Source organism: Pogoniulus pusillus, chromosome 30 (assembly GCF_015220805.1).
Source record: "Pogoniulus pusillus isolate bPogPus1 chromosome 30, bPogPus1.pri, whole genome shotgun sequence".
Taxonomy (NCBI): domain Eukaryota; kingdom Metazoa; phylum Chordata; class Aves; order Piciformes; family Lybiidae; genus Pogoniulus; species Pogoniulus pusillus.
This window is the reverse complement of record NC_087293.1, coordinates 18,025,044-18,051,412: the sequence shown is the minus strand read 5'-3', so window position 1 is coordinate 18,051,412 and position 26,369 is coordinate 18,025,044. Positions and strand designations below refer to the sequence as shown.

The 26,369-nt window shown below is 49.1% G+C and overlaps 2 protein-coding genes across 2 annotated transcripts; one reads left to right on the top strand and one right to left on the bottom strand.

Moving 5' to 3' along the window:
- Positions 1 to 52: 52 nt before the first annotated feature.
- RNF10 (ring finger protein 10) lies at positions 53 to 19,211 on the top strand. The gene is given in 20 exon segments (XM_064168540.1): positions 53 to 3,493; positions 7,320 to 7,522; positions 8,418 to 8,617; positions 9,596 to 9,686; positions 10,732 to 10,916; positions 10,994 to 11,130; positions 12,591 to 12,751; positions 13,156 to 13,284; positions 13,444 to 13,599; positions 13,602 to 13,704; positions 13,982 to 14,115; positions 15,489 to 15,524; positions 15,527 to 15,608; positions 15,947 to 16,048; positions 16,545 to 16,679; positions 17,438 to 17,535; positions 17,763 to 17,823; positions 17,958 to 18,116; positions 18,976 to 18,992; positions 18,994 to 19,211. Coding segments are annotated over 20 exon segments (2,406 nt in total). The 5' UTR covers positions 53 to 3,336; the 3' UTR covers positions 19,054 to 19,211.
- Positions 19,212 to 21,502: 2,291 nt separating this feature from the next.
- On the bottom strand, positions 21,503 to 23,002 carry POP5 (POP5 homolog, ribonuclease P/MRP subunit). Its single transcript, XM_064168541.1, is given in 6 exon segments — positions 21,503 to 21,764; positions 21,930 to 22,013; positions 22,490 to 22,639; positions 22,757 to 22,862; positions 22,864 to 22,900; positions 22,968 to 23,002. Coding segments are annotated over 6 exon segments (501 nt in total). The 5' UTR covers positions 22,988 to 23,002; the 3' UTR covers positions 21,503 to 21,660.
- Between the last annotated feature and the right edge of the window lie 3,367 nt (positions 23,003 to 26,369).

The following is a 26,369-nucleotide window of genomic DNA, read 5'->3' as shown; positions in this document are numbered from 1 at the left end:
CCGGGCGGCGGTGGGCGGTGAGCAGGTGTGCGTGAAGCCGCCGCTTGCGGGACCCCGTGCGAGTCTGTTTGCGGAGGAGCGCCAGCGGAACTGGGCTTAGGGCCCGGGTGCTTCTCGGAGCCGGCGCCAGGATGGCGCAGCGGGCCCAGGCCGAGAGCCGTGCGGGTGCCCGCGGGGGAACTACAGCTCCCGGCGTGCTTCGCGGCGCGCGCGGCCTGCGAGTTCGGTGAGGCCCGCCCGGAACGGCCCCATCCGGGTCCCGGCCACTGCTGTGGGCGATTCGTCGCCGTTACGGGGTAAGCGGCTCACAGCGGCGCTGTAGCTGGTGCTGCAGCGATGGGCCTTCTGCAGCTCTGCCGCACCTGGCAGCGAAGGGCAACAAACGCGATCCGCCCGGTTCGGACTTGCTGCGAGAGGCTGTGAGCTCGAGGGTGGTAAGAGCCGGGCGGCGGCAGGGGCGGCGGCTGAGCTGCGGTAGGCGGCCGCGTTCGCCCGGCGCACCGTATCGGCGGCGCCGAGTCGTAGTCGCCGCTCGCGGATCGGTTAAAACGCTGCTGAGGGCGAGCGCACGCCAGGCCCGCTCCCCTCCGGCCCGATCCCGAGATGCCTGCAGCGGTAGGGTTGGGGCTGGGCAGACGACCTCGGTGTGGGCCCGGTCCGCAAAGGGCCGAGGTCGGCCTCGGGCAGCGGGAAGGCTGAAGCTGAGGGTGGGCGCTTTTCTTGGTGCAGAAAGGCTGTCGCGGCGGGGCGCTGGAGCGGCCTCTCCCGGGCTCCCGGACTGCGTCGGGCAGCTGCTCAGCTGCCGAAAGGTCTGAGAGGGCGGCCGTGGCCGGCGGGGCTTGAAACCGCTGCGACGGTGTTTGTGTGGCTCCGTGCGCTCGGAGCGCTTGCGGAGCAGCTGCTTAACGCGGCCGGGCTTTGACCCACTGCTTCTGTCAGCACGGGCTGTGCCTGCCCCTCCGGCTCACTGGCTAAAACTGCTGCACAGCCCCGGCTGTGAGCATAGTGCGGGCCCTCACACCTCGCCGGGGATGATGGTCCCTGTGTGCCTGCTTGGCAGTTGACCCTGGCAGGTAAAGACTCCTGCGGCTCTGATTTTTTTTTGTTTATTACAGGTAGCTGCGGGTGATCAGTCAGCTGCGATAAAGGAAACATCTGAAGAGATGCAGTAAGGTGTTGCACTATCTGCCGCTTAGCCTAGGGGAATGCAGTGTGGAGTGTGGCATTGCAGCTCATATCACAGTGATAGGGGTTCACTCATCTTCCTATTGAATTCTATACGAACTTCAACAGTCAAGTAGAAATGCTTGCTGATAAGCAGGTCTAGAGGAGGAAGTTCATATACACTAGATAATCCAGCCAGACTTTCTCTGCAGTCTGGTGTGCTTAACACTTTGTTCTGTATTCCTTATATGTACTGTTGCAGTACCTTCCCTTCTCTTTCACAAATCCTTCTAGGGCCTTTTTTCCATTCTCCAAAGACAGCACTTGAATGGGAATGTCAAGTTCCGGGTGGTTTGTTCTGCAGGAGTTTGACAGGAAATATAATTGTACCTGGCAGTGCATTGCAGGATGCAATTTTGTGACTTGGGAGAATAATCACTTCACCATTGTCTGCCTGGGTTCTGTTCCTCTTCTCAAGGTGCTTAGAGCCATGCACTAATTCTCAAACTCTCGTATCTAGTTACTGAATTGCACACTAACAGTGTGAAGTCTGGTGCCTCCAGTCTTCCTGAGGAAGCAGACCTTGGCATTCAAGTGCAATGGCAAGGACTTTTGTAGCATATTGTTGTTGTACTTGGGGCAAAGAACCTCAGCTACCTTACATTATTTTTTTTTCACAGTCAACTTCTTTGCTAATACGAGTGTGGTGGTCTGCCTGTGAAAGTGTTACGGGCATCTACTTTTTTTTCTAGTATGGCTCATGGTACTCTGCAAAAGTGGATGACTCTGCTAGAAAGCTGCTTTTGTTAAATCCAAAATACCTAAATACTGCAGTAAACAACCTCATAATTCGGTCACTAGTTCTAAGAATAATAGACATAAATAAAAAGCAATCAGAAATTAAAAGGCCTTTTATGAAGCTCCTAAAATATTCTATAGCTGCACTGCCCTTTTTCAGAGCGCAAGCACAGCTTTTCTTGTGAGAAACCCTGGAAACTGTGTTCCCATTGAGCTTGGAACTCATCCCTAGAATAATGTGAGATGAGCAGGTGTTCTCAAAATTTCTGAATATTATTTAAGGGTTAATAAAACTTATTTAGAATTTGTGTTACTTTGGTTTGGTTGTTTTTTTTTTTCATTGGTTTTGGGTGTTTGCTGTTTTTTTTTAATTTTTTTTGAGAGTAGTTTGGTTGGGTTTTTTTCTTTGAGGAAAAGATTAAAAATACCACTTAGACATGATAGAGTTTAGTATCTACCATGGACGTGTACTACATACAGTTCAGTGGAAACAGCTGAGTCTTTATATTCTCACAGGCCTCTTTTCACAAGTGTAACAACGCTGGCACTGTCAATTCCTACCTAGTTAAGATCTGGCACTGTTTAGTTTTTTCTGTTCCAAACATTTCCTACTCTTGAGATTTGTCTCCTGACACTTACCTCTCTGGTTTTGCTGGATGCACTGCCCCAAAGCTTGAGTGGAAAATAAAGGACAAGCCCTACCCTGGCCCCCAGCTCGTTATTTCACTTTACCGCTCCGGGCGGCGGTGGGCGGTGAGCAGGTGTGCGTGAAGCCGCCGCTTGCGGGACCCCGTGCGAGTCTGTTTGCGGAGGAGCGCCAGCGGAACTGGGCTTAGGGCCCGGGTGCTTCTCGGAGCCGGCGCCAGGATGGCGCAGCGGGCCCAGGCCGAGAGCCGTGCGGGTGCCCGCGGGGGAACTACAGCTCCCGGCGTGCTTCGCGGCGCGCGCGGCCTGCGAGTTCGGTGAGGCCCGCCCGGAACGGCCCCATCCGGGTCCCGGCCACTGCTGTGGGCGATTCGTCGCCATTACGGGGCAGCGGCGGCCGAGCCGGGGCCGGGGCGGCGCCGAGGAGCTGGTGGGTGCCTGGGTGGTGCCGACCACTCGGGCGGCAGGCAGCGCCGGGCCCTGCGGGGCTCTTTGAGCAGCTCCTTCTCTCTTCGCCCGGAGCCCCGCAGGCCCGGCCCGGCCTTCCGCGGCCTTCCCCTGTTCGAGCGGAGCAGCGAGAAGATGTCGCCATGAAGGAGGCCGAGTCCACACTGCGCCGCCCCCGCCGGTCGCCCCCGCGGGCCATGAGCCTGAGCCCCCTCCGGCTCCGCCAGCGCCCGTGCTTTCCCCCCGCTCAGGGCTGCCATTCGCCCGCCGGGGCGCCCGTTGATGCTGCAGAGCCCGCCCGGCGCGACACCCGCCTCCGCCATGGACAAGAGCAGCCCCTGCGCTTCCGGAACGCCCGGCTCCTCGGTCGGCAGCAAAGCGCAGCAGCCGCGGTCTGCCTCGGCCGGGCCCGCCGCGGGGGAGTCTAAGCCCAAAGGCGGTAAGAGTTGGAACAGTCCTGGCAGGGGAGCCGCGGGAACGTGATGGGTGTCTAGCCGCGGGTCGGGGGTTTGGAGCCGTTAGTGACGGCCCCTCAGCGGCGTTTGGGTCTGACGCGGTTCGGGAGGGAGGAACGGGGTAGCCATGAGCGAGTGAGCAGTATGAGGTTGTGGGGGCCGATGGCCCTGTGTCCGGTTAGGGTGAAACTGAACTTGTTCCTTTCAAGTTGTTTGCCTCTCCACTGGATTTTAATAAGCACTGAGACCACTGTTAGGTTTTGCTTTCTTTTTCCTTCCTCTTCCAGCTTTGTTCCTGCTGGATGAGCTGCACTTCCTACTCTCTACTTCCTTTAAGGATTAATGTTTTATCTTCATTGGCCTTGGAGTAATCAGCTTGAGAGCCAAAGCTCTGGTTTTATAGTAAGAATATACATTTGCTAGTGCCTGTTAAGAGAACCCTTCTTTCTTTATACAAGTCCAGCGTGCCCATCTTGCCACAGGTCTTGTATCAGTGCGCAGCGTTGCCCTTCCTGTCCGTGTTGGAGTGCTGATACTTTGCAGCAGCTCGAGCTAGTTACGTAGGGTTTGCTCATATAGCACTTAATATGATGCCTGTCATTGCGAACAGCTGAGTTTGCTGACATAGCAGTTCATGACGAGCCTTTGTAGTTCCTGTCACCGCTCTTTCCAAAGTAATACCTAAGCTGCCTAAACCTGCTGGGAGCAGAGTGTTCCTGGCAAACTTGGATTTTTTTTTCCCCTAAAACTTAGAAGTAGGCCAGTAGTGATTAAAATTAGTGGGTTTAGTCCCTGAAGTATGTGTGAGAGTGTCAACAGGTTGCTACATCACCATCATTGTACTAATTTCCTTCTTTCTAAGTGACTTGTTTCAGCTATGTTACTCGTGTCTGAGAAAGCAGGAGTGTATTCCAGAGGGTTCACAAGATGAGCATCTTGACGGCATTGATGTCTTTTTGGACCTTCTAAATGGACTTAGGGATAGGGTAGCCAAGCGTCACCTGCTCTGCATGTGCCTTAGTTGATCTTGCACAGCAAAAACTGGAGCAAGTTTGCAGATGTCTCACCCACAGCTCCTCGGGTTATGCTGTAGAGTTAAGTTTTAACTTCAAACACACAAAAATCTTTTTAAGAAGACCTTTTTAGGCAGTCATTTCTGGAGGAACTCCTAGCTGATGCACAGACGGTTTTTGCCTCCGCAATAGGATGTCATGCACAAGCTTCGTAATCCCTAGCTACCCTTCTTACTTTGCAGTCTCTTATTTCACAGTGCTGGGACAAACAACCACAGGGTGAGCACGTACTGTGCTGCCTGTCTGCAGTTGTGGCTGAGATATTGGTAGCTGTTGCACACAAGCTGCTGGCATGTCACAAGATGGGATATTTTTTCTTGAGTTTCTTATGGCTCTACATGTAGCTGAAGGGCTTTACCCAATTTCTGTCCTGTTCCAGAAAAGGTGTGGAAGATGTTCTGAAAATCTTGCATGTCCTTTGAGATGGAAAATACTCTTAACGGGCCACAGCCCTTCCCTAGAGTGCCAGCCTTTAGTTACATACATGACCTTGCATTGCTGGTCTTTGGATTTAAGTCCAGTCAAGCTCTCACTATTTACATGCTCTCCAGTTACCTCCTGTGATCAACTCCAGAAGAGGAAGTAAAGAAGTGGACATTAGTGGTGGTAGTGTCTCCTTCTGTGTAAGCAATTGTACTTGTGGAAGTTGGATTCCAGCTACCTTTCAAACTTGGACTTAGAAATTAAACTAAACTCGGGAATTTCCAACAGAAAAGTTTCTTTGGGTTTTATTAGTGCACCATCAGAAGTCCCATCCCATTTAGGATGGAATAAAGTAGCTAAGGAAAAACAGGCTTGTTTGGTTTCTCTGTGGTGCTCAAGACCTGGTGGACAAGATTAGTTCTTGCAGACATTACTAGGCCTTCCATGATGTGAGCATGCCCAGCTGAGGTGCCTGACTGCTCAGCCACCTCTGACTCACTGGGCTGTTGCCTTAGCAGCAGCAGCAGTCTCTTTGCTGTGTTTCATGGAATCACCCTACAGCACAAGTGTGATCCCCTTGTGCAATGCTGCTGGCTGCAGCATAGCTCAGCTGAAAAGAGGTGGCAAAGATGGAAGGAAACTTCCTCACTCCAGTAGCAAACCAGTACCACATCTCCAGGCCACTTTGGTCACCTGGAGCTGATTTTAGTCCTGTGAACTTCATTTCCTCACTCTGGGTCTCTGGAGCTGCAGGTTCCAGAGGGTGTTGAGCGCTAAAGCAGCAAGTTGCTCCTGAACAGCTCAAGCAGTTGTCCAAAATTCTTCAAAATTATTTCATATTTGACCAGAGATTGGTCAAATTGGTGTTGATTAGAGCCTTTACCCTAGAAATGCTCTCAGAAAAGGTCTATCTAAATAATCATGCAGCCAGCCTTGGGCACACCCTTGCTCCGTGGCAGCTTCTGGTGTGGGCTGTCCCTGATAACACTCAGCTTGTGTCTTTTTAGCCGGTTGTGCAGTGCAGCACCACAAGCTGTGCAGGCGTGTGGGAGAGTTACACGTCTGTGTTTCTGAAGGAGTTGGCCTAGCTCTGAATCACCCTGCTGAAATGGCCAGTTCTGGTGATGGAGTTTGTAACGATAGTGTCCTTTTACTGCTGTCGCTGTAGTTGCAGGCAAAGACTGAAGTCTGCCATGTGCTGGAAACAGCAGACCACCACAAACCTCAGTCAAGTCACTTCTATCACTTAGCTTATTCTAAAGAATAAGTTGGATCCTCAGTAGCGTACATGGACCTCCTAGCCCACTGCCTCACTCTTTTTTGGAGGCGCAGGTGGGAGAGAACTCTGAAAATGAAAAAGTGAGACTTGTTGAAAAAAGGGTGTGGACAGATGGGCCTGGGGACTTCTGATTTCAAGCTTATCAGCATAACTCTTCTGCAGATAAAGATAGGGCAGTTGGTCGCAAAGCTGAGTTAAAGACAGGTGAGCAATCTGTTGTGCCCTTGGGACAATTCTGGTCTAGTTAAGACCATTGGAAGTTGTTCCATAGTACTGATTTTTTGTTCTAGCCATCTCATGAGGCAGCTGTTTAGACACAGCAAAACCCTCTCAAGAGCCTGACAGATTTTTCTGCTTGCGGGTTTTGTTCCTGCTCCTTTGCCTTGTTCTTTCACTGTTGTGTCCTGTGTTTGGGTTGGTGGTGCACGCAGCATCCTTCTATGCAAACAGTTCTTGTTGCATAGGTTGGTGGACTTGGTACTTCGATGTTGGGTATGTGCCCTGCAAGGCCAAAGCTTTGGATTTGCACTTCAAGATCAGTAAGCATTTGTTGGCTTTGTGGGATTAAAAGGGTATTTTAGAAGAGATTTAGATGTTTTGGGGTGCTTTAAACATAGGTGACAGAACTGAGAGAAAACAAGGAATGGAGTCTGGCAGGGTGGGAAGCCTCCAGGCAAATGCAGGCAGCAGTACGCTTATGTAAGGAAGCAGCATGTCAAAAAGGGTCTGTTTGCAGGGAACTGAGTGGAGAAAGGAGATAGGTGTGGTGGTGGTTCTCACCTGCTGTTCCAGGCACCATGTGAAATCCAGTTCCAAATCTGAGTGAAGGAGAAAAGATGAAGTGCAGCCAGTGCCTCCCCTTACACTCTGACCGGACGCATGGGCTGCGAGGTGGTTTGGGGTGCAGTAGGGGCAGGTGTGATGTGCTGGTGAACAGCAGCCTTTTAACTGGGGCCTTACAGGAGTTTTCCCAGGTGAGGCCAGCACGAGTGCAGCAGGTGGCTGGCTCTGAGTGACTGGGTTTCTTTGTTGCAGATGGCAAGAACACGAGTGGATCCAAGCAGCGCTACAACCGGAAAAGAGAAACTTGCTCCTCAAAACATGAGAACTGTGCCAGCCAGTCCCGCCGCTCCGCTCCACAGAAAAGCAAAGCTTTTAACAAGATGCCCCCTCAACGGGGAGGTGGCAGTGGAAGTGGCAAACTTTTTAGCTCTTCTAACGGTGGGAGACGAGATGAGGTGAGAATTAGAAGGCCTTGGAGGCATGGCGTTATTCCTTGGGACCAGAGGATCACTCTGACCTAAATAGGTCTGTGTCCAGCTTCTGGCCTGAGATGCCAGAGTGAGTGTGAGCAGAACGACTTGGCTACAACAGAAGAGGAGTGTAATCAAAATACCATTCAAGCAATGAGTACCTAGACAGGCCTTGCACATAGGTCATGACACAGAGAGCCTTCCTGGAAGTACCTAGTGATACAGTCCCTAACTTTGCAAGTGTCTGACCACTCCAGTGCGTGGATTTGCATCTGAGAGTGATGTTGGCAAAGTAATTCTATTAGCCTTGGTGACATCAAGGTGGAGTAAAACCAGACTGACACTTTCATGCTGATACAGATCTAAACACCGCAGATTTATTTGTGGGTTTTCATTAATACTCTGATTTTCAGGTTTAGTGATTGAGGAACGCTGCTTATCGAAGTTCCTGACTGCCAGAGCTTACTTGCTGGCTCTGGGTTCCAATTCTTTGCTTCATTATATGAAAACTAACCAAGCCAAGTATAAACTGTACAAATAGTAATCAGGCTTGTGTTACTGACCATCTGAAATGGTATTTTCAGAACTTCCTTCTCATACTAACCCTGACTGCTAGGTTTTGCCAAGTGTTACTGTCTTCCTGTGGGTTGGTTTTATGCTCTCCTGGTCAGTGTGGAGTAAGGCCACTCAGTTTGGGCTTCCCAGTTCTCAGGCACTTCTAACACAACTTTACTTGATTTGCAGAACTGTAATGGAAGAAGGTGAGTGAGTGGATGCTGTGTATTCTGTTCAGAACCATGGATGGGGCCTGCATATCAACTGCTGCTGAGGCTTTTGCAGGCAATTCTACCAAATTCTAACAAATGCTGTTGTCTCTTAGGTAGCAGAGGCTCGACGGGCAGAGTTCAGCCCTGCCCAGTTCTCTGGTCCCAAGAAGATCAATCTGAACCACTTACTGAACTTCACTTTTGAACCCCGTGGCCAAGCAGGCCATTTTGATGGGAGTGGACATGGCAACTGGGGAAAAAGGAACAAGTGGGGACATAAGCCTTTCAAAAAGGAGCTCTTCCTGCAGGCCAAGTGAGTGGAAGACCAACAGGGGTCTGAGACTTCCGTAGAGGCAGTGAGCTGTAAGGGGTGATCAGGAAGGGAGTTGTGTGATCTTGACTACTTGTATTGATTTTTCTAGCCTGGAGTTACCTCCTTGTAGTATTCTTCATAGTAATGGCTATACCTGAAAGGGATAAAAATCTTAACAGGTTGTCATCTTTACCTAGCTACAAGGTGTCTTAGGAGGGAGTCTTTTAGAAACAAACCAAGTAATCTTCTGCTCTGTTTTTCTAGCACTGCTTGTGGTATATGAGTCTCCATGTGGGAATATCTATGCAGCTGCCTTACAGAAGTGGTAGGGGTAGCAGTTGCTGGAACAAAGCTGATCTGAATTTGTAAGTCCCAGAAGCAATTACTCATGTGATTCTTCATTCTTATGCTGCTGGAGATCTCACTAGCCACTGGGCATGTAGTGTACCCAAAAGGTCAGTGTAGCAGTGCAGCAGCAGGAGTGCTTTTGGCTGGAAGTAGTGGCTGCATTCACCAGAATTTGAAGCCTGTTCAGAGCTCCTGTATGTGATCATGTCAAAAGTAGTGAAAGCTGTTTTCAGCATTGATACTTCAGATTTTCCCCTGTTGTTTTATGGCTTATTGTGGTGAAATCTGTTTGCAGGAACCCAAGTAGGTCTAGGTTTTGTGGGCATGTTTTTCTGCTGTGGATTCCCTGTTTAGATGCCTGATGGAGCTGGCCATTTCCTACACCTTTCTGGAACACCACTCTGCCTGGCTCATGTAGTTAGTGTGTGACACTGTGTCCAGCTGAAATGAGACACACTTGGAAAGCTGAGTAGGAGCTGAGCTCTTTTGGGTTTTGTTGGTAGAAGGTGCTGACTGCATCTACCAGTTTCCTGCTGGACAGAGAGGAGGCTAACAGAATCCTATAGGCTAGTGCACAAAGAATTTTTAGAAACAACTGAGTGGATCATCTGTCTCTTTGCCTTTCCCCAGCTGCCAGTTTGTTGTCTCTGAAGAACAGGACTACACAGTCCACTTTGCTGATCCAGATACCTTGGTCAACTGGGACTTTGTGGAGCAAGTGGTCAGTTGTGATGGGCTAGATTTTTTTTTTTTTTAATGTTTTTTTCCCTCCTCCTTAAGAAGCTCAACCTGTCTAAATGCCTCTTTATCCCTGTGATGTTACATAAAACTCAGCTGTTTTTGAGTTGAATCCTCTTCTGTCACTCCCACAACACTGGGAAAGATCTGTCGTGGAATATATTATGAAATAGTTTCATGACAGGAAAAGAGAAGTGCTAAAATCTATTAGGAAAATGAGCAGCTTCTTCTTGCTTTTGCAGATGGGAGCTCATCAAAATAGCATCTGACATTCTGTAGACAGAGTCCTTGTGATTGAGGTATTAGCAGAAAGCGGGCGGGAGTCCATGGACAAGGCCTAGGGTGTAGAGTTCTGAAGAATTATTCAGTGTATAGGTGGCCCATCTTGCCTAGCAACAGAATGGAAAATCTCCTGAGAGAGATTTGTGATCAGAACTGTGGGCTGCCTCAAGTAGAAGCATATTTGCCAAGACTGTTCTTGGTGCATGGTGCAGCTGGAAAGGAGGAAGGCTTACGGCTGCCTGAGGCTGCCAGGGAGCTGGAGAGATTAGGTACTTGCCTGGCAGTTAGGTCTGCAGCACGCAGATGCTAACACAGTGTCTGACTGAGCTTGCATGTTCATGGGAGTAGGTGAGTTCAGTCTTGAAGTTAAACAGGTTAAGCAAATGAAGCACTTTATACAGGGTTAAACATTTAAACAGGTCTACTCGTGTAAGTGAAGTGACAGCTCACCTGCAGTCTTCTCAGGGTCTGAATTCAGGCAGTGAAGATGCTGCTAGCTGTTAGAGATGATGGGAAGTGTGACGAGAGTCAGAGTTTTCTAATGTCCTTAAGGGGGAATACCAGATGGGTGGCTTTGAAAGCTATTCCGCGTGCAGTTTAAAGATGTGACTTAGTTCACAGTGTACTTAATTTCCTGGTAAATAAGCAGAGCACAAAAAGTAGGTCTTACAGGTGGCTTATTCTGTAGCACAGGAACTGATGTCCAAGTCTAAAACTTGGACTCTTCTTTCCCTGTATCCTTTTAGCGGATTTGTAGCCACGAAGTGCCCTCCTGCCCAATATGTCTGTACCCACCGACTGCAGCCAAGATCACCCGCTGTGGACATATCTTCTGTTGGTCATGTATCCTTCACTATCTCTCCTTGAGTGAAAAGACCTGGAGTAAATGCCCTATCTGTTATGGCTCTGTTCACAAGAAGGACCTTAAGAGGTGAGATTTGGTATTTATTAATGATGTATATTTTTGCAATGTTATTTTTCCCTACTAACTCTCTTCATATGCGGCAGTGTCATTGCTATGGAAACACGTCAGTATGCAATTGGTGATACCATCACCATGCAGCTCATGAGAAGAGAGAAGGGTGTTCTGGTGGCACTGCCCAAATCTCAGTGGATGGATGTGGTGCAGCCTGTGTACATCGGAGGTGAGTGTGCCTGCGTACTGCTGCTTGGCATGCTGCTCCAAACTGGGACTGGGATTTACCATGGCAGTGCCATGTTATCAACCTTAAACCCTGGCTAAAGACATGACCATCAGCAGTCAAAAATCTTAATGGCCACGTGGTGATAATAAGCTTTCTAGCTGCACTTTGTGTTCTGTGAGGCTTTAGCTTATGTGTGGTTTCCCTTCAGGTTACTGCGCTGCAGGCTCCTGCCTTCTCAAGCATCCTGTTAAGTTGTGTGGTTTGCATTGTACAGTCACTGGTGTGACTCTTGCTGCTTTTCTTGGCTCTGCAGTATCCTTAACATGTTTTTCTTCCAGCTCCTCATAGCACATCTTAGGCACAGATATTTTTGCTAAGCTATTTCAAGGATGTGATCCTCACCAAAGCTTCCATAGTCTGCACTTACCCACTGAAGGCTGTGAATGTTATAGGACAATAATGAAACCTGCTTTGTAGCTTGACTTCAGATTTCTCCACTTCAGTAACGTGACTGACATGTCATCACTGATCCGTTAGCATCACAAATAGCTGTGACCAAATTGCTTTTTCTGTGAGATTGCTGCTCTGGGGGCTATCTTGGCTGACCTCATTTGTCAGCCTCACTAGAGACGGGCTGCATGCTTTGACACCTTGCAGAAAGCCGAGTCTCCTAACGTGTGATGGGACCCAGCCTGCAGGCTCTGTGCTTGCCTGTCCCTGAGTATTTAAAAGTGTGGACTTTAAATCCTTGCATAAAACGAAAGAACAAATACGGAATTTGAGATCATTCTAAACCCAGGAAACTCAACATTACTTTGGAATTCTGTAGAGAAGGGTGGACTTGTGGGGAACAGTGAATATGTGCCCTGCTGAGACCACACCTGCAGTACTGTCTGGCTTTGGGATGCCTGATTTGAGAGAGGCAGGGATCTGCTGGAGAGAGTCCAAGGGAGAGCTACAAGGATGACTGCAGAACTTGAACATCTCTCCTGTGAAGAGGGACTAAGAGCCCTGAGGCTGTTCAGTCTGAAGAGAAGGCTGAGAGAGGGTCTAACCAATGTCTATAAATATCTGAGGGCTGATGTCAAGATGAAGGTGCTAGGCTCTTTTTGGTGGTGCCCAGTGAGAGGACAGGGAACAACAGGTAGAAGCTAGAACAGAGGACATTCCACCTCAGTGTGAGGAGACACTTCTTTACGGTGAGGGTTATGGAGCCCTGGAGCAGGCTGCCCAGAGAGTGGGGTCTCCTTCCCCGGAGACTTTCAGAACCTGCCTGGAATGCATTCCCTGTGTAACTTGCCCCTAGGTGACCAGTGATAGAACAGCAATATGCGGAGTCCTGTATCGAACTCTTGCTGAGTTATCCTGGGTTAACTCAACAAAGAACTTCAGAAGAAACGGCAGTTCAAGCTGGTGCTTCTCCATGTGGATATTAATGATCTGGTGCTCCTTCTGTTCAGATGATCAGCACAGCCAGTATTCAAAGCTGCTTCTGGCATCCAGGGAGCAGGTCTTGCAGCTGGTGATTCTGGAGGAGAAAGCAGCATTACTGAAACAGTATGAGGAAGAAAAACATACCCCAGAGGCTTGCTTTATTGAGGCAGCTATCCAGGAACTAAAGGTGAGAACCTCTCTGGAGGCTTTTAGTAACTTCTCTTAAGCATATGTGGAGTTTCAGCTATGTTCTACTGTAGAAGTTGTGTGTGACTATTCTGGTCTCCACCACAGATGTCCTAGCGGGGTGGTAATGTTTGCTGCTGGAAGAGCATTATAAATTTTGGGCCTTTAATTACAGGTGTCTGGTGTGATGTTCCTAATGCTTTGGTGTTCCTTCCATAAATGTAAAGGAGTTCTGCTTTCAAGGAAGAATATGCTTCCCTGCCAGGTTCAGAAATTTCCAGCAGTTAAAGCTAACTTCTGCAGGGTAGACATGAGCAACCTGTACATAGTGTTCCTTTGCAAAGCCTTTAGATGTCTACAGTGCCTGTGCTTTTTTTGGATGAGACTTACAGTTCTTTTCTGTAGGAGCGAGAAACAGCACTCTCTATGGCCCGGAGTAAAAGCAGTGGCATCGCTAGAATCAGTGCAGCTGTGGAAAAATTGGTCCTAGACAGCTCCAAAGCTGTGGAGCCCGCAGTTTCCCGAGAGAAAAAGGTAGGTCACAGTCTGCCTCTGGCAGATCAGTGTTAACGTACTGAGGCTCTACCATTTCACACTGCAGTGTGTGGTGAACTTGGTGCCAAGATGTTTGCAGAGGTGATAGTCTTTAGGATAAGGTGATGTGGTACTAAACTGTGCTCTTTGCTGTCTTAGTGTGGTGTGGAATATATCTCTGCATTTGATGAGGAGCTTATGGAGCCTTGCTCTGATACGGCAAGTTCCTTTTCACCTCCTGTGGAAGCAGAAGAGGCAGTGGTGGATGATGAGGAGGTACCTGAGGTGGACACTGTAGGGGAACGTGATGTGAATTGCAGCAGAAGAAAGCAAATCCATCTGAAACAAGCTCCCAGGAACCTAAAGATACAATTGGCAGTGGTTGTCTTGGCAGCTCTCCTTTTTACTATTTCTATCAAGGTCAGTACAATGAAAATCCTGGACTTGTGTGGGGCAGAGAGCATAGAATTGTCAGGGCTGGAAGGGGCCTCGATGGACCATCTAGCTCCAGCCCCCTGCCACGGCCATCATCAGGATCCTTCTTGAAGAAGGTGTTTGTCGTTTCATTAGATGCAGCAGCCCTGTGAAATAAGGAACTTAGAAGGGGAGCTTTAATTTTCATTAGTTGGAATCGTTCTGAGGTGGGGAGAAGGGCAGAGACACTTGGCTGACGTGTGGCTCGGCCCTTGCCTTGCAGCGGAGGATGGGCAGTGCATGTACCTTCACCCCGTGAACGTCCGCTGCCTTGTGCGGGAGTATGGCAGCCTAGAGAAGAGTCCTGAGAAGATACCTGCAGCTGTAGTGGAGACAACTGGCTACTCCATGACAGAGGTTATTACTTTATCTTCCTATTAATTTGAGACCCTCATTTTAGCAGGCTGCTCATTGGAGCTGACAGATGAAATGTGTTTCTCTTCAATAATAAGAAGTGGATGGGCATGGTAGGCTGTGGTGGGCATCTGTGCGAGGGTCCAGTATGTCATGTTGCTTTTGATAGGTAGGCTGCAGTCCAGTTTTTGTTCGGAAGTTAGGAATTATTGTAGGAGTAAGAGTATTGCAGGCTTAAGATTGGTTTGTTGTTAAAGCTGTCTTAAAGAAAATCCTTTTCTCCATGTAAGGCAGTTGCTTGGACTAGATCAATTATCATCTCCCTCAACCTGAAAAAGTGTTCGCCTCTTTTTTGAACAAACAATTGTTTGTGAGCATCAAGGATAGAAGTGAGATGTCAGGAAAATAGGATGAGAAAGAAACTTCAGCATTTGAGATGGATGGTGGAGTGAATGTGTTTGAAGCACTGAAGTTTTGGAAGAGGGGATGGAATTTGAACACTTTTACCTTAGATTAAGACAGCAGTAAGAATTGGTGTGCACAGTGACTGCTGCACATAATTCACCTGGAAGAAATTATAGGCTCAGGCAAGAATGGGTGCATAGGTAGTTCGGGAATTGGCTTCAAGTTATTTGGCTCTGCAAGAACAAATACAAAATTCAGCTTCTTCTAGTCTAGCTAAGTGGTGTCCATTCATTTTAAGTGTAAAAGGCACATTTGGTTGGATGCAAAATAATTGCTCTGGAAGATTGGTATTGTTGAATTTGACCTCATCAGTGTTTATAGATATGTAAAGGTGAGTGCCAGGAGGCTGGAGCCAGGCTCTGCTTGGTAATGCCCAATGACAGGACAAGGGGCAAATGGTGGAAGTGAAGCATAGGGAAGTTTCATGTAAACATGAGGAGGAATTTTTTTTTCACTGTGAGGGTGACAGAGCACTGGAATAGGCTGCCCAGGGGAGTTGTGTGAATATCTCTCTTTTTCTGGAGATACTCAAACACCCACCTGGACGCATTCCTGTGTGATCTGGTAGGGGGGTTAGACTGGATGATCTTTCAAGGTCCCTTCCAGCCCCTGACATTCTGTTATTCTCTGAATTTTATGTCCATGAGTGAGAAAGGAGGAGCAATAAGAAAATCAGAGAGCTGCAGTGAACTGCATCCAGCGCTGATCATAGTACAGGTGGTGGAGATCTGGAAGCACGTGGCTCTGACTCAGGGTATCCTGCACGTGTCTGTAGTGTATTAACTGATTATTGGTTACTGCTGCTGTTTTCCCACTTGATTTGATGACTGGTGGGTGTTCTGTTTCCAGAAGCTGTTCGTCACTGTGGCAGGCTGTAGACTGCTGTGATATGTCTGCTCTGTTTTTATCAGGATATAAGACAGCGGCATCGCTACCCTCTGTCACTTGCCCCCTCACCTGCGAGTTCAGCATTTGTGAACTGGCTCTGAAGCCACCCATCATCTCTAAAGAGACTTTGGAGCTGTTTTCAGGTTGGTACTGCTTTTATAGTAGACTCTGTCACGTACCCATGAGGGTGAAGGGGAAGTTGCTCTTACCTCTTTGTGGCAGAAAAAAGGCCATACACAGCAGCTTTATTCTTGCACCACCTGTCTCATGAGCATTGGACAGAACAACCCCAGTTCACGGTTCCGTAGCCAGTGATGACGCAAAGCACACGGAAGTCTGGCTGCTTGGAAGAGCATGCGTGGTTTGTAAGCATGTTTTGTTACCCAGCTGCTATCACTGAATACCATGTTCTCAAAGGTGGGGGAAATGTTGCCAGAGCACTGGTGTGGGGTTGGTGTCTAATGCTGGGCCTTGCTTCTAGATGACCTTGAAAAGAGGAAGCGCCTGCGGCAGAAGAAGGCTCGTGATGAGCGACGGCATGAACGCAGAATTGAGATAGAAGAAAACAAGAAACAGGGCAAATGTAAGTCTTGATTGAACATTAGTGATGGATTTCCAATCAGCTGTTTGGTTGATGAGCTGATCCCTTGAGCTGTAGGATGAACTCCAAGGCCTTTAGTTTGTAGTGTGTACTTGGAGCAACATTACAAGGTGTTAGGAAATATGTCTGAAGAGTGAAAAATAGAAGCCATTAGTCAGGAAGTTTGATGATTTTATGCAATTGCTGCGTACTTGCACGATGGGGGAGAAGTGGAGGGCGTTCAAGGGCACAGCCATCTCCATGCTGTGTATAGTTCTCAGGGTTCTTAGCTTCTGGGTTTATAGTAATCATGATAGAGCATGAAAAGAGAAAAAGGATAAAAATGCCTAGGAACTGTTTCCATCCGGCTTGTACTGATCTCTAAAATAGAGGGTGGAAAGAAAATTGAGTTGGCACCTTCTAGGCTCCCGAAGCAGCTTTGCATATTGACAGTCCTCCCCCACATTGTGTAGTGCTTTAATTTAAAACCTCTTTCTAGATCCAGAGGTCCATATTGCTTTAGAGAATCTGCAGCAGTTCCCTGCTTTTACCTCTTGCCCCAGAGAAACTACCAGCGTTGATCACCAGAGCTTCTATCTGTCTCCTCTTGGCAGAAGCCCTGTGTTTCAGACAGGTGAGCATCTGGAAAAACACATCACACCTAGCCGTTGGCCTTCTTTTGGGATCACACTACTCAGCTCATCCCATTCAATGTTCTTAATGCTGATCAAAGGCCTGCTTTGCTCCTAGCTTGCCCATGAGGTCGTACACAACAGGCTAACATGGCTAAGGAATATTCTGGCCCTTTGCTTTTTACTGCCTCTGCTTCAGTAACAGCTCTGCACTGTAGTTTACCCATCTTTAAGCCTTTGCTGAGGCAGAAGAATATTTAACCATTCCCAGAAAAGGGAAAGGCAGTATATGCCAGGAAAACACTGCTGCTGGTTTTCCCTTCTACCTCCTTCCTCTTCCCTACTGCACCGTACTAAAGTGGAAAGTAGTTTGATGAGGTGTTGTCCCACTGATGCTTTACCAACTGGTTAATCTTACAGTTTGTAAAAAAGATTAATTACAAAATATTCTTAAATGTTTTTCTTTAAAAAAATAAAACCTTCCAGCTCAAACAACCCCCACATAGCAGCCTACAATAAATGAGGAACTCGACAGAAAAAACACCAAACCCTGAAAATCGACCAAACTTGAGTCTCCCTTAGATAAAAAGACAGAAGAATTTTGAGAGGTCCTGCTGTGTGACTAATGGATGGAGCTGATGAGATAAGAATGGTTAATTACATAAGATAATAAAACTTTCTTTCTCTTCCATCCTGATAAGCAGCATGTGTGCCTTTACCGGCCTCAACTGGCATTAACAATCTGCTGCTTTCTCTGCAGAGGCTGCTCCAGCTCCATTGTTGCCTGCTGCCAGCCAGGTCAGCCCGCTGCTCTGTGGGAGTTTAGAAGAAGAGTCTCCCTTCCCTTCCTTTGCCCAGGTAAGCCATGGAGCAGAGGAAAGCCTGTCAGAATGGCTTGTGTTTTAATGAGAGTTAGCATGAGAACACCATTTCCTCCCCATAACACTGCGGGTTAAATCTCATGGAAATAACACAGGGCTCGAATGCTTGAAAGGGTTCTTAAATTTGCTTGCCTCTCCAGGAGGAGACTTCAAGAGACTTCTAGTACGTAGGATGTAATCATACCTTACAACTCTTTTTGGCAGATGTTGAGAGTTGGAAAGGCAAAACCAGAAGCGTGGCCCAAACCTGCTCCAAAGACAAGAGGTGAGAGTATTTTTTTGACTGCTTCAGGTTTTTTGCCATGCATCAAGACCTAAGGAATCTTGTCACTTCACCAGGAACAGGAGGGGCATTTGCACTGCAGCCTTCTGCCTCTCAAGGCTCTTTCCCTTTTTCAGATGAGGACTCACTGGCACTCCCTGTGCCAGTGGACAGTGATGGAGAAAGTGACAGTTCTGACCGCATGCCTGTGCCCAGCTTCCAGAATTCCTTCAGCCAAGCTATTGAGGCAGCCCTCCTGAAACTGGACAAATCGTCCACAGCTGATCATTTATCAGGTAAAAGGCAGGGGGGGAGGCAGGAAAACTAACTCAGGTGAAAGAGTTTTATACTTTCCATTCTTCCTCTGGAAAGAGTGAGAGTAGCAATTTTGGGGACCAAAAATTGGCTGCAGAACAGTTCAGAAAATTGTGGTTTCTGAACAGCTCCACTAGGGCTTCTGTTAGCTTAAAGCAGCTCTCTTAGTGGGAGCTAAGATCTTCAACTAGGAAAGAATCCTCTTTAGGACAGAGGTGGCTTTTTGACAGTCATGTTTATCATACTCCTGCTAGAACTTAAGGTTTATTTTCAGGAAGTCCAGATTATGCACTTTGAGACTAAAAATAGATGAGCTGCTGAAACTACCACCTGAGTTTAACCAAAACATCAAGGTCACTGCTAGCTGAAATTTTAGATTAGGGACTCTGAAAGAAATTGAAATTAATTTGAACCTCCAAACCTGATGCTGGCTGGTAAAACTCAGTTCTGATATATAGCTTTGGCTTTAGTTTGGAGGCTGCACTGAATGATGGAGGGAGTGGAGGGGGAGGGCCTGGGAGTTTCAGTGAAATCGAGCATCAGCTCTGGTTGTGTTTTCTTTGGACACAGGCAGAAGCAGGGCTTGTCTCAAACTGCTGTGCTAGGATCTGGTGTGGAACAGCAGCTTCAGAATCCAGTTAGGCATGTTTGTAAATGTGTGTTAGGTGTGGTAAGAGTCTTTATTAGTTTGTCTGCAGTAAATCTTCTTAAGCTCAATGAGTTGGTAGGAAGTGTCACAGACCTGCAGAAGTCATTTAGGTGAGGGAAGACCATCTCTAATTTGTGAGTGATGTCCCTGTTCTGTGAGAAGAATGACAGTATCATTTTAATTCTTCACAGAGGAGAAGGGAGGCAAGAAAAAGAAGAAAACAGAAGCAGAAGCTATTGTTCAGCACCTCTGTTGTTCACACAAAGTGAATCTGCTATTCAAGAGAAGTTTCCTCTCCTGGTTTTCTTTTTTTGCTTTGTTTTGCTGCTGTAGTTTTAAGTATTTAAAATTGAACAGACTAAACTTGTGGTTCTAGGGCTTCTGGGAGGTTCAGAAAGAAACTCTGACAGTATATGTTGAATTAAGATCTTTTGGTTCCAGCTGCTTAATCAGTTTATACTGAAAGTTTTGAAAGAAACACCCCCGAGACAGATCAGCCAAGGCTTCCAGGTGGTTCTTTCGGCCTAATGCGCAGTGTGAAATCCATCCCAGCTGTGAGGCACTGCAGTGTTACCTAGGTGAAGAGGCAGCCTGTATTTTCCTAGGATTCTTGGGCAGAAGTCCATCTGATGTGATGGCAGTGCTGTTTCATAAAGCTGTCACACTGCTCTCCTGAGAACCTGATTTCTGCTGCACTAGAAATGGGCAAAAGAGCTCCTTGGCTTTACAGTGTTAGCAAGAATTCCTCCTGTTCTCTTGGCTTGGAAAGATTTAAAGCTGAGACGAGTGTAAGGCAGAACCTGGCTGCTTGGTTTTGAAGAAACTGGGTGAATTTGCATGTTTCCAAAGGCTTGCCAGCACTAGTGGTAGCAGAAACCTCCTGGCTTCTCTCAGTTGTTCAACTCTGTTTTCATGTGGGTGAGTGAGGCTGCTAACTGTGGATTACTTTTTGCCAAGCGTGGGCTACACATTCTTTTGTACACTGATCATCTAGAACAAACACTCCACCCTGGGGCTTTTGATAACTACCTGAACGATGTTTTGACACTGGTTGCTCTTGAATTGGAAGGACAACTGATAGCTGGAGTCTTTAGATAAGGGTTTTCCCCAGCAAGAAACTGGAGTCTTTTGTAGTGGGTAAGGGCCTGTATCTGCTGGATTTTGGCACATCAGCTGGTGTGCACCAAGCACCTGGAGCTACCAACATGCCTGTTCTGGAGCCCTCCCTGCTTTAACTTTGGGTGGTCACATTCTGCACTGCTTGTGGTTTGATTTGAGCTAATGAGTTAAGTGGTGTGGATTTTGTTGAATAAAATGAACTGTAGGTGTAATGTACCAGTCAAGGCCAACAGCTGCAATAAATCATCTGCACATGCACTTGCAGTCCTCCAGGCTTCCAAAGCTATCAGCATGGGTTACAAGAACACTTGAGTGCACAGGTTCAAACCTTACCTTCCTGCTGACAGAACTTGTGCCAGGGAGCTGGTCTGAAGTACCACCGTGGGTACAGTGCAAGACTGACAGTGTCTTCTGTTACCTTTGGCCCCATTTGCTCCAGTGGTCTGCCTGCACTTGCCCAGGCTTTAAAACTCTGCTGTGCTGACACCATGACTGGTCTGAGCAAGGAGGCCACACGTGTTTCCTGGGGTCAGGGATTTGAATCCCACCGATGAAGTCACTGCCTGTGCCCACGTTTCAAGTGTGTCAGTACAGAGGCTTGGTTTCAAAGCAGTAGGCTCCACATTGTACAAGTGCTTCCTCAAGACACCTCAATGTGTGCAACTGTGAACCAGAGAGGGGTGAGGTAAGAAATACTTCATCTGCTCCAGGACAGAGGAAACACCTGCAAAACATTTCTGGAAAGCAGCCTGCCTTCATGCCTGGTCACAACAGCATTTGATGGAAAGAGCTCAGCAGCAGAGTGCAAAGAAACTAAGACAAGATGCCCAACAGTGGTAGCACACTTCGCTGATAATGCTTTGCGTGCACAAAGGAGTTAGTGGTGAGGGCAGAGCAATCAGCTATGCAAGTAAAGTATGCAGTTAACTGCCTCCACAGTACTACTGCTTGATCCTTGTAACAGTGACTTTAAGCCACAGGACAGGACTAAGTACTCCTCAGTGTTGAGCCAGTACCTTGTGTTCACTACACATTTATAGTCGACACCTCTTTGCATTGGGAAGACGGACACAATAGCTGGAGTTGGTGCAGTTCACAGGTACTAAAACAGGGGCAGTGATGCAGCCAGGCACTGTCCCTTCTGCTGGGCCATTCTCCACAGGACAGCACCTTCAAGTTGTATCTTGTTTTCCTATGAATTCAAGAGAGAATGCCAGCAACAGTATTTTCCTGCTGATTGGCATAAACTTAATAAACCAATAAGCTGTACCTGTGAGTTGTATAATGGGGTAGTTTTATAATGGGGTACAGCCTTTCAGCTCAACTTTGCATTCCCTGTCACTTCTGCACCTGTGTACACAACCAGTGCTTTTGTGACTCAAAACAGCAGACTGGAAGAGAATGTCAAAACCAGTGAGGTGTTAATGATTTTTCTGCACTGAAGGAGAGTAACTACAGTCCTTATCTGTGCCAACTGCCTAAAGCTCACTTCTACCTCAGCACAAAGACCCAACTGAGCTGCTACACTCCTTAGGAGTGCAGCTGGTTTTGATTCCTGGAGTAAAATAAGCAAATAACCTATTTAAGTACAACTGTGTATTTAAAAAAAAAACTTTATTTAACAACACTGTGAATAGGGAATGAAGTCTAAATATGAGTAGATGCTTTTTCAGTTCCTAGCTTTGCTTACACTGAAGGTAACTGCCAACATCTTGATGACCCAAGTTCAGGACAGGTAAAAAGTAACAAGCAACTGTTCAGTCTGTCTCTGTGCTGCCATCATCTTCCTCATCTCCACTTTGAGGCTGCTCTTCTGTCAGGGAACAGCTCAACAAGGACTTCTGTACACACCGTCTTTCCTCTGCAATAGAGAGTGCAACAGAGGGTCATTTCTTGGCCTCTTCCTCACACTGGAACATCCTCCACTTCTAATGAAGGGAAAGTTCCTCAGTTCAAGAACTCAGAAGTTGCCCAGCATATCCCACAAACCCTAATGTATTTTAGGAAAGCAGCTGGAGCACCTCACCTTCGTTTGTACAGTTTTGCAACAACATCAGCAGCTGTCTTCTGTTATACTGGATTAGGAACTTCTGACATGTTCTTATGGTACCTGTAGGAGTCCCAAGAACAACATATAACAATCTGCATAACCAGGTGTTCCAGAACTGCTAAAATAGTCTCTGAAGATTATTGTTATCAAGCAACAAATGTCCCAGACAACATTATTAATGCAAGTGCTGACAGGGGCTGTAACTTCATTTCCACATTGTGAAGGTTAGGTGGTGTAATAGTAACTGCTAACCTGTAGTGCCCACTAATTGTCCCAAGTGGTTAACTTTTGGCAGATGGCCAATACTATGCTTTAAAAATATATTCTAAAAAAAAAAATAGAAAGTTTGTGTTAAAAATAAAGAAGATCCAAGCAGACTTAATGAGGGTTTCAACAAAGAACTGCTGGTGCCTGTTTCTTATTTAAATCTGCTAGAAGCATCTCAGTGACTCCTGAGATCGGGTTCTTCCTCGCCGATTAAGCTTCATGGCCTCCCAGCCTGGCACCACGGACCGCAGTCCCGGGACAGCGCTGACCTCCGACGTGCAGGGTGTTGAGCGCGCAGGGGTAGCGCTGGTTCCGGCCCTCCAGCAGCCTGACAAAGGGGAGCGCGGAGCACAGCAGCCGGTACGAGTCCTTGCGGCATCGCAGGAGCACGATCCCGGTGTAGGCGTTCAGATACTTCACTGCGTAACATGGACACACTGGTAAGCCCGGAGCCCTTGCGGCCCGGCCACGCCTAAGTGGAGCCCCCTCACTCCCTGAGAGCCCGGGGATGCGGGGGCAACGCGTCCCACCCGCACCCGTGAAAGAGACGGAGCAGCAGGCGAGGCCGTAGTCCCCGTGCACCCGCCCGATGGCGTCCCTGATGGCGAGGCCCACCGCGCGGTCCTCGATGCACTGCCGGCAACCGCGAGTCCTCCGAGACCACCTCGCACAGCACGTACCTGCGGGAGACCGCAGCGTCAGCCAGGCGGGGCCGGCCCCAGCCCGGCGCGGGGCCTTCCGCCTTACCTGTTCTTGAAGCGGACCATGGCCGAGGGGCGCCGGACGGAGGGCACTGCGCGCAGCCAACGCTCGTCTGGCAGGGCCGGGGGCAGAGGAAGCGCTTCCGGGCCGCGGCCGCCGCGCGCTGCTCCTCCTCCCGCGGCCGCCTGCGCGCGCGTGCGCGGTGTGGCCTCACCCCGGGCCTGGCGGGCGGCGCGTGCCGGACCTCGCCGCCTCCCCGCGCCCTTCGCGTGGGGGCGCGCGCGGCCCGCGGCTGAGGGCGGCTCCGGTGCCTGAGGGCGGCTCCGGTGCCTGAGGGCGGCTCCGGTGCCTGAGGGCGGCTCCGGTGCCTGAGGGCGGCTCCGGTGCCTGAGGGCGGCTCCGGTGCCTGAGGGCGGCTCCGGTGCCTGAGGGCGGCTCCGGTGCCTGAGGGCGGCTCCGGTGCCTGAGGGCGGCTCCGGTGCCTGAGGGCGGCTCCGGTGCCTGAGGGCGGCTCCGGTGCCTGAGGGCGGCTCCGGTGCCTGAGGGCTCGTTAGTTTGTGCTGCGCCAGTCCTCTTCGGATAAGGACGCCTAAGCCTGCTTTGTCTGGTGCCCGTTGGAAGCACAAAGGCTGGAAGTAGGAAAGCAGAACTCGGTGATAAGCATCCAGACCTGAGGCAGACGCTGCTGCTGAGTGAAGGCCCAGCTGTCCCTGTTTGTAATGAGATCAGAACCGCGGTGCTGGCTGAGGCCAGGTGTGGCCCTGGAATGCCTTTGTCTCGCTTGTCACAGCAGTTAGCTATTCACGACAGAAGGCATCAGGTTTGAAAGGTCGTGAAGAAAAGATTGTGCAACCAGAAGCCCAGCAGCGGTGTGGCTGCAGTCCACCCACACTCGCTTCAAGCAATAGAAACGGAGGTAGCAGTTTTGGCCCTTTTGACCCAAGGTGTGAATGAGAATTGGACAAACCCTGAGGACGCTTTAAGGCGTTTGTCTTCCTCGCCCTACCCAGCAGGGATACCCGTTCGGTAAGCAGTGTCCTTATTGCTGCCGAGGGGGTCTTGTCCGGGGTGTATAACGCGAGTCACTCCGGCTGCATTCTCTTAAAGCTGCAGGGGCATTGCTGCAGTTCACTCCCTGTCGTCGGCAGACGTCGAGAATCCGTGTCGATGTTGCAAGTGTAAATGCCCTGTGTTGTTCGTGCACCTGTCTGCTGACACGCAACCGAACTTAGAGCAAAACTGGGCTGTTTGTGCAGCTGCTGTCAGATCCCTAACCACTCACCCCAAGTGGTGTCCCTATGAAGGGAGAAGTCCAGCTGGCCGCAGCCCCTCTCATCTCTGAGGACTCGGCTAGAGTATAACGGGGTTCATCTCTTACTAAACTTACCACCACTTCACACAACAGCGCCACAAAGTGTCAGTGAAGGAGATGGGCCGTCCTGTGCTTGCACCATGCCTTCCGCTCCCGGAGTCAGAGGTCTGGAGAGGCGGATGAGGAGAAACGCGGTGCGGAGGCTGTCCGCCGTGGCTGGCGGGCTTTAGCGGAGCGTCCCGTGCCAGCTCCTCGACGGGCTTTCTGCCTCCCTAACTTAAAAAACTCTGCTCCAGCGTTTATAGCTCCTCAGGCTCCGGCTACGGGCTGATTCGAGATGTATACTGACTGACAAGTGAAAACTGCCTAGCAAATTGTGGAACACAGCCACTTATTTCTGGTGCTTCTCAAAACTGCGATCTCTGACAGGTGAGCTGAGGAAGCAAGTAGTGAGCCGAGAAGGTCCAGCACGGGAAGAGACTAAGGCGAGAGGAATGGGGGTGTAAAGGAGAAGATAGGAGGTGTGCATCTGAAGGTGAGATGGGACAAAGAACCTGTCGGGACGGTGTAGAGGTCAGGGGGAGAAGCACGTGCACGGAGGTCCCTGGAGCCAAATCACATGGGAGTGCTGAGGCGCTCTAAACTAAGTGGGAATTCATTGCTAATTCAGAGTGGAAACTTCTTTAATGACCTTCATTCTAGACAAAGAAAACAATGATAAAGGCAGGAGAAATCCTGTCCTGGGTGATAAACTTCTGCCCTCTGAAAGAGATGCCTGCTCTGCTGCACTCTCCCTTTTCTCTGTTAACTCCTCTCTCCCTTACCCGGGATCACTTTACTGAGTTTTTCTGGGAGCTGCAGAATATGTGCTGCTGGGGAGAAAATGCACAAGCTCTTTTGTGGGCTTTATAGGAGACCTTTTGTTTTGTGTTGTGATTAAAGAGACTGGGGAAGTTTATCAGCATCTGAAGCTGATGTATGCAGAAGCGTTTTCTGGATGAGAGTGCATTCCACTGATCTTTGCCGTACTGCTTTGTGTTTTAGTGTCCAAACTGGGACCTAGCTGTCATCTGTTCCATTGGTCGATATGATGAGCACCTAGGTGATAAGCTCTTAGCACTCTTTTTTTTTAACCAGATCAGGTCCGTGAAGATACTCATGGATTTTCTTTGTGGAGTGAACTCCTAGCTTAGCCTTCCAGTGTGCCTGCTAAGCCTTTCTTGTGGCACTCCCCATGCTGCCTTCCAGCTGGGCTTGGAATGTCCTGGGCTGCTTGGGTTGCTTCCATTTATGCCTTCCCTCGTTCCCTTCTCTTTGCAGAGAGGCAGGGCCAGGTCTCTGACGAGCAGAGTGCAGTGAGTGCACTCTGCCCTGTAATCTAATAGGACGTGTGCACTGTGCCTGCCACGGGCTGGGCTCTGTGCATAGTGAAGGCCTCTGTTTTCAGCCAAGAAGGCTGATTAGGAGAGACACGGTGCAAAGGGACCTCCCACTGCAGTGTTGTGAGAGAGACCTGTCGTACTTAGTTGCCTTTAGAGATGGGGAAACTGAGGTGGAGGAAGAGCAGAAGTTTGTGGATAGCTGTCTGTCTGGAGACACAGAGTGGGGGCGCAATGCTAGTAGAGGGATCCAGCACATGAGTGCATGCTGTGTTTGGGTGTAGGGCTTGTGTCTTGATCAGACCTGGGAGCCTGACCTCAGTGCCAGGCAAGGTCATGGAACAGGTAATCTTGGGTGCCATCACAAAGCACCTACAGGATAGCCAAGGGATCAGGCCCAGCCAGCATGGGTTTAGGAAGGGCAGGTCCTGCCTCACCAACCTGATCTCCTTTTATGATCAGGTTACCTGCCTGGTGAATGTGGGGAAGGCTGTGGATGTAGTCTACCTGGACTTCAGCAAAGCCTTTGACACTGTCTGCCACAAGAAGCTCCTAGCCAAGCTGGCAGCTCATGGTTTGGACAGATTCACTCTGTGCTGGATCACGAACTGGCTGGATGGCAGAGCTCAGAGAGTGGTGGTGAATGGTGCCACATCCAGCTGGCAGCCAGTCACTAGTGGTGTTCCCCAAGGATCAGTGCTGGGCCCAGTCCTGTTCAATATCTTTATTGATGATCTGGACGAGGGGAATTGAGTC